Raw genomic sequence first — 13,227 nt, forward strand, 5'->3', positions numbered from 1 at the left:
TTCCTTCCCCATCTTGGGTAATATCTGCTGTTAGGTCTGTAAGCATTCATATAACCAAAGCTCTGAACTGTGCCTCAGAAAGATTTCCTATCAGTTGATCTGTCAGATTAGATATTTACTGTCTGGTCAGCTGTGTCACCATGATCTCTATTGTGATCTGTGCCATCCTGACAGTTTAGTGTTTACCTTTGCTTCCTGGGAAGGGCTGTAACACCTCCTATGCTATAGGGGGTGGAGCCCCATGCACTCGTCACAATCAGGCGACCCTTCTCACCACACTGTGGCATTTTCTGTGGGGGTAGCTGTCCAAGATGGATTCATGCCATTCACTCTCCACTGAGAGACCAGGAGCCTCCTCCTCCATCCCCACCCTCTCCGGGTCCCACAGTCCAAGGCAATGGGGTTCTGCTTTCCCCAGCATTGGAATCGCAAGCTGACAGGTATGGTCTGCAGTCAGGAGTGCTTCCCAGGCACTTCTTGCCTCCCCTTAAATATGGGTGCCTGTGCTTACCGCTGTCCCACCACTATCACCACTACTGCCACTGTAAGCACAGCTTGACCTCTCTGACCTGGCTTTGCCACTCATACCCATTCAGATGAGCACCACTTCTTTATAACTTCATATGTTGGACTTTCATTTGTTTTCTGGAACTTCTGGTTATTTCCAATTTGGGGGTAGTTGTATTCCTTCTTATTTGTGGAGGGAGAAGGAGCATGTCAGTCTAGGCCTCCATCTTGGCCAGAAGTCACAACAGTCTTTCTTGATGAGAGCCAGGACCTCCTGTGATAGACAGACAGTTCCCCCAAAGGTATCCACACTCTATCTAATCCGTGGACTTTGCAAATATGTTATATAACATAGCAAAAGAGATTTTCTTGATTTATTTAAGGTTATGGACCTTAAACTAAAGATATTATCTGGATTACTAGGTGGGCTAACCTAATCATATGAACTTTCAGAAGCATAGAACTTTCTCAGGCTCGTTTAGTAGTCAAAGGTTTGAAATGTAAAAAAGATTTGACTCACCACTGCTGGTTTAAAGATGGAGTAGTTCGCATGAGAAGAGTGTTTCTGATCTTAAGTAGCTAATAGAGGCTTCCTGGCTGACAGCAACAAGGAAATAGGGACTTCATCACGCACCTGCAAAGAACTAAATTCTATCAACAACCTGAATAAGCTTGAAAACAGAGTCTTCTCCAGAACTTCTTTAAAAACATGGCTCTGGAAACAGCTTGATATTGGCTTTATGATACCCTAAGCAAAGAACCAGCTGAGCTATGCTGCACCTGGACTTTTGACCATAAGAACCAGGGAGATAATAAATGTGTTGTTTTAAGATGCTAAATTTGGGATAATTCATTATAGCAGTTGTAGAAATTTACTACGTTTCCTTACTGGTCATATTGATTCCTGCGTATCCCACTCCAACTCGTTATCTCCACTTGACTGCCAGAATATTTCTAAAATTTGACTCTATTTATTCAATTTCTCTGTTTAAAACCATCACTTAAACATCATTGCCTTCTAACTAAAGTTTTAACTCCTGTGCATGGCCAAATGAAACCCTTATTTGATATAGTATTTGTTTAATCTTCCAGCTGGTTTATTCACATAATTTCCTCATACTCTGTGCTCTAAATATTCTGAATTATTTTTGTTCCAAAAATTTGCGAACCAAAGGAGACTTTGTGCTTGCTGAACAATGCATGGAATACCTTCTTTTTAATTCAGCTCACCCAGCCTTTAGGATTCAGATTAAACATTACTGAGCCTCCCTCAGTAATACCCAACTCTTCAGTCTGGGGTAGGCAGTCTACTTACATTTACTCCTACCAGAATGTTTATCATTACTTACTGCAAAATTGCTTATGTTTTTCAATTCCCCATTAATCTGAAAGCTACAGTAGATTTGGTATTTTATTATTCAAAGTAGTTCATATAATCCTTGCCATAACAACAACAAAAAAATTGGAAGGTACAATTTTAAAGACTCTTGTTTTGAAATACAGTAGAAGATTAGAGGAAAGTTAAAGTAATAAGCAACCATTAAAAACAATCCTAATTTTTTTTACATTGGTGGTATAATTTCTTCTGCCCTTCATAATATTTAATGCAATATATTCAGTAATTTGAAGTTACTTTAAATTTACTTTAGATTTCAATTTACTTCCAAATATTTTCCTCTAAGAGTATTATAGAAAATATTTATCATTTTTTGCTTATGTATCCTTTTCTAAGCACAAAATGCCAAATTTGTGGCCTTGTTTCAGTTTCCTCAAAAATCGACTGTTTCTAGAGAACTTTCTTTCTAAAGGCTCTCAACCAAAGCACTTGTCACAGTGCTCTCAGTGAATTACCATAGTAACTCTAAGTGTTTCCCACCAAATGTCAAAATGTGGCATAGATCTGGTCTATTGTGAATGCATGTCAAAACTACTGAGAAAGTGACTGCTGAGTGAAGACATCACAAAAGGGTCTATAAAAATGCTGTCATATCTGAAAACTAGAGGACAGTATAGTGTTACCATTCACAAGATCTGCCAACACTAAGTTTTTTAATATATTATTTTTAAAAGAGTAAAAAGCATACTAGCAAAAGATCAAGTCTTTAAAATTTTCATGGAGGTTAAGATTATCAAATACTGTACCAATAAAAAATTTGACATTAAATATTATAAAGAAATCCAAACTGAGGAAACTACAATTAGTTTAAAATGCAAATAATATTTTACATAAAGATAGGAAAACTATATTGCTCTACCTTCACTGCATTCATGGAGATCAGTGAATAAAATCATTGCTATAAGCATACCTACTTCATGGACTCACCCCAGAAGGCTATAGTCAAATCATTGAGTTTTGCCTTGAATCTGTCATAGCAACTATACAGTAATATTCACTGAATTTAATATTCACTTAATTGGAAATAAGGATACCATACTGTTAGATAGCGATTCTGATCTAATGCAATCTCACAGAGAATAGAGAAAACAGGTGTACCCTCAATAAAGAAAGAACTGCTACTGAAGGCCTATGCCAGTTTCTGATTCAGATAAGCAATGCTACATAAATAATATTAGCTTACGAGTTGTTATATGAATCTCTTTCATTTCAGTACTTGTGAAAATAATAGCAGAATTCAAATACTGACTGAGACAACATCATGCTGATTTTCATTAAATTTGGCCAAAGGGTGCCCAGCATGGAAATATTAAATGACTTTTGAACCATATGACTAAGAAGAATTTTCTATTTATAACTATTATATTTTATTTTAATTTTTTAATGCTGACACTAAATTCTAGATTATTAAAGTCAGCCAGTGATTACACTACAAAATACTTCTTTTCAAATGTTCATGCAATAATAAAGAGACTTTAATAAAAATATTTGAACTTTAGATGACTTATTATGTAAAATAACTTAATTGAATTATATTTCCACAATTAGATTTACAATTTATATTAAATTAGTTTCACAAATTACAAACATATACAATTTTTAAACATATGAATAATGTAAACAAAAATTGTATTATTTTATAACTCAAAAGTAATAATAGTCTATAGAACTTAAATTTCTTAATCTGTATTATACAATGAATGCCCAAATCTTCCTGAACTCCTATCATTTTCTAATTTATAAAGGGTATTGTTTTGCTTTTACTAAATTTACGGATGTTAAATCGATTTATAGAATCCAGGGGACTAAAATAAAGCAACAAAACAAAAATGGCTTGGTCAAAGTCTCTATTAAAGCTGCTTAAACAATTCAGATACAAGATAACATTTGTTAAAACTATTATCCATCTTTCAAATTGTGAGAGACTCTAATTTGTTATGAATAGTCCTAATGGAGTTTCTAAATTAATTTGTTACCTGATATCCACACTGGATCTTATGAGAAAAAACTGATACATAATATGAGCAATACAAGATCAAAAGGAGAAAAGTACATTTTATAATCTAAATTATTTAGTTGACACTACCGAATTACAGCTGTAGTACTTGCAATCTTAGACTCTACCAGGAAGGTAATTAATAGAAGACAGTCACCTAAATAAAGACTCAGCCAATTTAAGTATATAATGATGCCATTTTACCTGGAAAACATTTTAAGTCACATCAAATACATTTGGCAGCATCTTTCCTGACCTTCCAGCCTAAGAGATGGTGGTTTCATGAGTAAATTAATAATATACTGCCTCAATCTGTCTTTACACAGTTCCTGATTCAAATTCATCTTCAATCTCCAACTGCAGCATTGGCTTTGTGTCCAAGTCAATAATGGTAAATGCATTTTGAGATTCTGCTTGGAATTCTTGGGCTATATTTTCTTTGAAAGAGATCCTACATGCTAGATGAGATGTTTATGGTTTGTATGTGAGAGGTTTCCCAGGTCAATCAATGACTTTCACAGTTATTTCAATTGCTTTGGCTAATCATTGCCTCCTCCGACATAGATTGACCCTGTATTATCAAAGCCATTCCCTAGCATTATGAAGAAAGATATCATTCCCCATACAATGCCAGCTCTTTTGACCTCTACAAATATCCTACTTTTGGAACTATAGTCCAGAAAAGGTCAAAATCTCCTCTTGGGGATCAATTATATGATACTGCAGCTTCCCAGCAACCTTTGTGGCACTACCTTGAAGCAGGCTGGCACCCCCTCAGAATCCTGTAGTATATGAGAGAGACTTAGAAAGTTAGTTTAAACAAAGAAAAGTCAAGCTGTAATGCCAAGTGATGGTAGTGGTGGTCACTTCTGAAGGAAATACTTATAACTAAGAGGCTTTTCACCTATTTAATACTACATACATCTAACTGATATAATCAATAACATGTCAAAAGACCTAAGGCCATTAGAGGTAGCTAATGAAAGACTGGTAGCAACTGTAACTATGTGCTAGTGAAAAAAATACATTTACTGAAGAAGGTTCTCTACGAGTTGCTGCCAAATATAATAACACCAGCCACAACAGTAACAACTCAATACTTGTTTTCAATGCTACGTTATTTTTCACATATCTTAGTATGAATGTTCTGGATTCTGGATTTTATTATTATTATTATTATTATCACTACTACTACTATTATTATTACTACTACTACTACTATTATTATTGGTATGGTATTTAAATAACATGGCAGAATATCAGATAAAAGTTTAAAAATCTAGTTTCCAAAGTTCTCATTTTAAAAAACACAGATTGTATATAGTGTGTCCCTCTTCTTATAGCATGCTTGTAATTTTGCTTCAGTGACAAAACTTGACCAGCAAAAACACCTGGATTTTACTAATGATTTGAATTAGTAATTTCACAAATTTCAAAATCGACAATTCTCAAAATTTGTCATTGAGCTAAACTTGCCTGCTTCTGTGGATTGATACAATGTGAGAAGCCCCCTAGCATCTTTGGGTCCTTATACTAAATAATTAAAGCTGTTAAAAATGTAATTGTTTTACATTATGATAATTCTTTGGAAACAGAAATTTTATGCTATCTGTTAACATAAACTTCTTGCTACTTTTACTATTGCTAGCTTAAACAAAATAAACTAGTCAAATAACAAGAGTTCAGTTTAGACTAATTTCAAGCTTCTAATGAAAAGAACATCAATAAAAGTAAACAAAGAATCTAAGTTAAAAAAATCTCATGAGTATACCCTACCATCTAGATATAAGTATATAAAATAATGAAAGAATCTACAGTAAGTAGTTTTGCGCTGTAAAGAGAATTGTGAAGTGCAATTAAATTTCAGGCTATAGATTTTTTCACAATATCTTTTATTTCAGTTGCTTTATATTTCACACAATTATTTACTGCAACCACTTCCAGCTGTAAAATTATAGCTTTTGTACATTTTCCTTCCAACATGAGAAGAATATCCAAATATTATGAATTGTAACAATTTAAAATGTCACACTCACTATCAGATGAATAGTTCTTATTAGGGAAATAGAGTTAATGTAATAGAACTACCATCACAAGTTTTGCCAAAATAAATAAATTTATGAATAAAGTAATGAATAAATCAGCAAGCATGTTATTAACCCTGTATTTTAAGAAAACTAGATCAACTCTAATTCATCTATAAAAATTCTGATTAAAAGCTTTAGCTACTTAAAATTAATAATTATTTGGTGAACTCTGTTAAGCTCAGGATATCCTTTTAGCAAACGTATTATAGATAAATCACAGAATAGAAGCATAAAAGATAAACTTTACTGGAGGCACTTAAAAATAGGTTATTCAATAGAAGTGAGTGGTAGGAGGAAGCAGGACCTTTGGTCCAGGCATTGGAAAATTTCACTGAGAATGTATTACCTTAAGGAACAAAAAGAAGTAGAGTCACAAGAGTAGAATTGGGGGTGTTCAGGTACTAAAACATCATAGTATCTTGTCCTTGACCAAATACATAGACTGCTTTCCTCAAAAACAACATTGTAGGTACACAGTAAAGAGTCATCATCAAAATGGAAACATATCAGGGAAGCCTGGTAGCTTCAACACAAGCATCTTGAGAGCAAACAGGCCATTTCTTCTCTTTGCTGGGATTATAGAAATTATGATATTGGAGTAGCAACTTCCTATGAACCAGTGGAGTAGCACTGGCAACAAATTCCCGTGTTTCAAGAAAGGCAAGTGTATGCAATCTTTCAGATATCTAAGAACGATGGAGAGAGTTAGAGCATTAATTTGGGAAAAGACAACAGCCCCAAAATGTTACTCTCTTTTTGATCCTCAGGGAAGTAATAAAAGCCTGTGCCTGCTTGTTTATAGCTCATTTCTACCCATAAACTGAGAGCCTACTACAAGATGAAAAGGCAAAAACTAATTCTTATTTCTAAAGGACACCTTTAAATTATTTAAAACAAATACTTTTAAAAGCTAAAATAAGATAATTTTATATCTTCTCATGCTCTATTAATTTTCTTTTTAAATTGTCTCACCGAACTCCACTAAATTCAAAAAACAGTAGAGGGTCACTAATATGAATATTCTTCTCTAAAACTAGCTAATGTTGAATAAGTACAAGTTCTTAAATTTAAACTTAGTAGTTTTTAGAGTTGCCATATTTTTAAAGATAGCATAATGAAAAACAAATATAAAATAAACATGAGCAAGCAGTTTTTTTTAAATTATTTGCCCCTGTACAGCACAATTTCAATACTTTACACACAAAGAAAAACTGATAAAATCAGCAAAAATGGAAATTATAAAGTGGAATAAACAAAATTAATATAAATAAAAATATAAATCTTAAAAACCAATATACATAATACCTAAAGCTAGACTTACTGGCTTAGCAAATATTTTTTCATTTTAGAAGAGGATGGATCTTCCAGGGAGAAAGGTATCTGAAAGATTTTGAGAAAAACATGTCTTCCTTAGGTAATCTGATATGAAGAGTAAAACAAGGTGATAAAAAGCCATGACTTCAATGATAGTTTTAGAAAAAGTAAAAAACAAAAACTTCATTTACAGGTGCTATTCTATTTTACTTTCACAACTTGATTGAGGTATAAGTAACATACAATAACTGCACATATTTAAAATATCGTCGTCATCGGCAGCCGTCCGCCTCGAGAGACGATGGCGTAGCTTCCTGAGAGTCTATCTGCACCGCCGAGAATGGCTGTGCAGTCCGACTCGGGAGTGACAATCCCTGCCACACTTGTTACAGGTGAAGGCAGATGGCCGTTGTTGCTGCTGTTGACGCTGCTTCCGCCTCGATCTTTTCTGGGCCGCCTCCTCGTTGCGCGCAGCCTCCGCGCGTGACGTACCTTGCCTGACCGCGAGCCTCCAGGCTAGGCGGTCGTCTGCTTGAACTTCCCATGTGTTGAGATTGATGGAGCATTGTGTCATGTCCTTTTTGCAGATGTCTTTGAACCGCAGTTTTGGGTGCCCTGTCATCCTCTTGCCTTCTGCTAGCTCGCCGTAGAGGAGGTCTTTGGGGATACGGCCTGATAATTTTGGCATATGTATAAACTTATGAAACCATCACAATAATCAAGACAATAAATATACCCATCACCCCACATGTTTTATTGTTCCAGACTAAGTGGAGTCACCTGAAAAGAATGACAAAAAAAAAAATCAAAATATATTATCGAACTGAATTACATTGAAATACAACTCATACTGAGCCATTTGGTAATCAAAATATAGATTGCATTTAACACAGGAATATAAAATACAGCACCTTAAATAAGAATGAAGCTTATTGCTCTTTCATATAAAATAGTTCTAGACATAGGTAATCCAGGGCTAATATGGAACTTTTTAAAGTTGTCAGGGATCTAAATTCTTCCAACTCACTGCTCTGCAGTTCCTACATAAGGCCTTTGTCCTCATTATCCAAGCTACAGAAAGTAAAAAGGCCACCTCTTCTCTTAAAGAAATTTCTCAAAGGAAGAAACTCAATGCTATTTGTCAGTAAAACATAAGTAAGGAGCCTATTTTACACTGGAGGAAATTGGGCTCAGAGTTAATATGTAAATTGAATTTTCCATTCATTGACCAGGACTGAATCCTAGACTACATCTAGCTACAAATGGTGCACTAACTATTGCTTCAAATGAGTCTGTGTTCTGCTTATGAGAAGAGGGAGAATAAATGTAGAGCGAGGCAGGTGGCAGTCTCTGCCACATATGTGTTTTGTTTTATAACCCCCCTAAAATACACCATTTATGAATAGAAATTTGAGGTGATGAGTCACACCATCAGTAACTGAAAGGGTAAAAATCAATAGAGTGCAAAACACAGAATACAAGAGACAAAAACAAAACATGTTAACAATAACAGAATTGCTATTCAAGTACATGGAGTATAAAGTTATATGTTTAGAAACAAAAGTATAGTATATTTTTCAGAAACCTGGGTTCCTAAAAATCTTGCCTATGTGATTATGAAAGAGGAAACTAATTCTAGAAAGTTCATTTTATGAACAAATCCAGTTATAAATTTTTTTTATCTTTTTTTATTTTTTTTTATTTTTCCGTCCTCCCTTAAAAGACAAATGTTAGAGTAACTGATTAGAGAAATGACATTCTTTGGCTAAAACCTATCACAATAACCGAGGGAAACAGTTCAAGGATCAGCAGCAAAGTTAGATCTCATAGAAAAAAGATCATTCACCTTATCCATCAAGCAGAGACTATGAGTATTCCAAATCCCAATGCACCTCTCCAGCTTTCCTGTTTCTGCTCTCCTTATATGCTTGTCATGAATCTAGGCTACCACCAAAATTATTACAATCTTGCCCAACAACAGAGGAAAGAATTAGAGGCCCTTTCTTCAATCCATCCAAGAACAAGACTACCTGATCACATCTACTCTAAACAGCCTTATCATTCCAACTATCCTATAAAGAGAGGGCGCCCAGGAAGCAGAAGAGCTCAAAGCTGCTGTAGTAGAACAATGGGCCTCTTCCCTTTGTTAGGAAGGGTCATCTTGACTACAGAAAACCTAACCTGTCTTCTGGACTAGAACTCTTTAAACTCAGAGCCATCTCAGCCGTTGTTCCTACAAATCCTAAACCTTACACAAGTCACAACATTAAGCTTGACATTTATTCATTCCCCTCCCCTTCATCTTCTTAAAGTCAGTGTGGGGCTGAGGGTGAAAGGAAAGGAGCTTCTTCTCCAGGACTTAATTCCCTCAAACGCCCAAGAGTTTGCGGGAGGCTCAAGTTTCCACTCCATTCTGGGTAGACGAGGGTGACAATCCATGGGGCGGGGCAAGCTTTCTAAAACTCTGAAAGTAGTTGAGCTGTGGAGGCTGGAAGCGCCGGGGAGGCTGGAAGCCAAGGCAGCTTCTCGGGCCACGAAGAGAGAGGGCTGATCCATTAAGCATGGAGATCGAGTGTCTTGCCCCTTCAACAGGTTCAGGGCAGGAAGCGGGAGCTGGAATCTGGGCCGGGAGGAGAGAAGGGAGATAGGGTCTAAGGCTGCTCTGGGGCAATGGATGCGTGAGGTGAGGGTCTCTCACCCAGCCCCGCCCCCGGGCTCCTCCCTTCATTCTCAGATCGAACCCCGATCTGGCCACAGATATCCCGGCCTCTCCTCTTCTTTCCTACCCAACAACCTCCGGATGCCACTCCTCACCCGGCTCCAGATCCCTTTTTTATTTTTTTAAATTTACTTTTCACATCTTTTCTATAATATATGTAATTCACAAGTTACTTATAATATTTACTTATTTCACCTTATTTCAAAAAGAAATTTATAGCAGTATATTCCTTCATGAAAGTATTATTATTTTCTCTCAGAACACTCACCTATGAAAAAATAAAATGTTGTATAATTGCCCATTGTACAAATTAAGGAACAGTCCATTCAAACCAAAGCAACTGCTTCTGGCTCCTAGTTTCAAAAGTATAATAACATTCACTTTCTCAGATAATTTACTTCCTATGGTAAAAATTCTTTCCTGTCTATTTTGGCTGGAACTTGCCCTCCCGCATATCGCTTTTCTTACAATCATGTGCATGGAGTTCAACGTTTCCCTCCTTGGTTGATTTATCTCAGAATTCCCAGTTAACTGTTCTACTCTAAATCTGAAGCATAGTCTTCAGTTGCCAACTAATATAAAGACATGTTCAGTGTCCTCAGACTATGCCTACATAGTTTACATGTCTGAATGGGAGTGTTCCTTGATCTAAATTCAGACCAGTTCAGGAAACTCGAGCAAATTGTCCAATACTGGTATTTCTATTCAGAGGCCTGGTTCTCCACAAGAACAGTCAATGTGGGCTATCAAACAAAAGCAGCTCAGGGAAAGAGTAAGAAGTGGATCTCTAAAACTGGTATTAAAAAAAAATGAAAGAAAAAAATTATTGAAGTTCAGTGGCCAGAAAGAAATTCCAAAATGTAACAAGAATATTTTATGTCATTTGTACTCGAATTTGCTTTTCAGCCATCCTGTGAAAATTTTAAATAAATGTGCCAAATGTTAACTAAGGAAAACACACCAAACATAAAATAATATGATATTTATTTAAAAATTCAGATACATATTGGGATCGAGGTGTACCCAAACAAAAATGCAGTTCTGATTACAGTGAAGCAATTAAAACCAAAGTCTGATGATGAGTGCCCAGTAGTAAACAAGAAATGTCATACTGGCCTGCCAGTGAAACATAAAAGAAGGGTTTGTAAATAAAATATAGCCTTTAAAGTGTCTAATCTACCCATAAAATACACTAAAGGAAATTAAAAACAATCTTTATCTGTAACATAAAAAGAAACAATTTATAAATCAAACCTAAAATTACAGTCTTTCAAGACATATAGTAAACTTTAACAAAATAACTCTCTCCTATCCAAGTGGAAAGATCTTGACACATGTATGTTAGTTCATATATACTCTATTAACTATGCATATGAAAAATGACTATTTTCATAAAGCTATAATTATGTCATCTTAATATGGCTTCACATGTTCCTACCTTATAGCAATTGTTTGCACCATTCAGTTTTTTCCAATTTTCCTAACAAATTGAACTTACTAGTTGTTAAGTTTTGTTTTTTTTTAATAACTCCTAGACGTAGATACTGAGATATTGGTATCAGAATTTCGTACTAATGTTTTTCATAATAACTTTGCTTTTAACCTTTTCTAATAAAATCTCCTCTCCTTGTGTATCAATGTTGATTTTAGTCACATGTAAAAGAAAAAGAAACACAAATGGACTTAAATATTAAAGAAAATCATGGCTTTGTATTCCTGAAAAGCCTAGAGCAATGGTTCTCAAAACTGTCTTCACATTTGAATCTGTTGAGGAGGTTTTTAAAAAATGTCCTTGCCAGATCCCAATGGCCCCTCCCCGGAGATGATGCTTGAAGTGGTCTTGGGTACATTTTTAAAATTTCCAATGTACACACAGGGTTAACTACTACTGCTTTAGAAGGATGGGCTTCAGATGTGACTTAAACAGGATGTCAATTATATTTCTCTCTGATTCTCTAAGTCCTTTCCTCTTTCATGTATATACTACATATACAGGCAGAATTTCTTTATAATAGAATGATGACTGCAGCCTTATATTTGTCTGTTATACAATCCAGAAAAGGAAGTTTCTTTTTCTTCAACCGTAGAAAACAATTTTAGGCATTCTCTGGGTGAGCTTGGTTTCTATTCCCACCTGAACCAATCACTGTTACAAGAGATACAATTATGCAAATTACCATAATTAACCCAAATCAAGCAACATAAAATTAATGTAAAATTTTATGTCTGGAACTAATGAAGCTTATAATATTCTAATAAAGCAAAAGTGTCAACTACCCATTAAGAATGCCTATATAACTCAAAGCATACCTAGAAAACAGAGAAAAATCACAAGTAATGGTGTAAAAAGTAAACAAGGGCAAATGCTGCAGATATTTGCCTTGAAAAAGCACTATATGACGAGGTAGGGATCATTGAAAAATTTTTAAAAACTTGTAGGTGATATGGTTACAAAATCAATGCCACTAATCTGTTCTTGAGTTATAGCAGGTGATCACTGAACATAAATGTACCCATAAATTTATATGTATTCCTATGTTAAAATTATTAATTTAATAAAGAGTTGAGTTATAGGACAACTTTAATAATTAATTCCTCACAACAAGTAAGAGAGTCCTTTATTTTGTAGTAATTAAATAATAATAGTCAAAGAGCTTTATGTCACAAATATTTATAATTCAGTCTCGAAGAAAACAAATGCACAAAAGGTATTTTCACTATTATTACAATAAAAGAAAAATTTACTAAAACATTAATATTTGCTACTGTTAGTTTGTAGAACTCTATGAACTTTTGTCCTTTCTACTTTTATATCTTCAAAATCATCTTCAATTATATTTCTCTTATAAATAAAAACACTTCAACAGACCAATAAGTTGTTTCAATTATAGAATCATTAAAAATACTACAGGATATAGAAACTTTTAAAAAATCTTTTACTTAATTCCAAAACTTAAAATACTAGATTTTTTTCCTAAGAATTGAAAGTTTAATAATGAAATGTTTGTGAATAGTCTTTGTATAAGTGTCAATGGTATGGTATTCTAATGCTTATAGTACTGTACATGAAAGTACCAGTAACTGGAATGTTGGCATACAAGGTAACACTTCAATAATACCTTAGGAAAACACCTTTTATCCCTTACTTAAAATTTCCATAACAAGGCACTTAGTTTTAATGAGACTGTCTACTCTGTAATTTAAATTA

At 34.6% G+C, this 13,227-nt stretch overlaps 1 protein-coding gene across 1 annotated transcript in view; it reads right to left on the reverse strand.

The window, feature by feature from the left end:
• Positions 1-9,695: 9,695 nt before the first annotated feature.
• STPG2 (sperm tail PG-rich repeat containing 2) overlaps positions 9,696-13,227 on the reverse strand; it is a 268,987-nt gene continuing 265,455 nt past the window's right edge. Inside the window, 1 exon segment of the mRNA XM_090267357.1 lies at positions 9,696-9,920. Within this exon segment, the coding sequence (XP_090123483.1) occupies positions 9,696-9,920 (225 nt within the window).

The sequence above is a fragment of the Furipterus horrens genome, unplaced genomic scaffold (genome assembly GCF_987537825.1).
Source record: "Furipterus horrens unplaced genomic scaffold, mFurHor1.1.pri manual_scaffold_2, whole genome shotgun sequence".
NCBI classification, from domain to species: Eukaryota; Metazoa; Chordata; class Mammalia; order Chiroptera; family Furipteridae; genus Furipterus; species Furipterus horrens.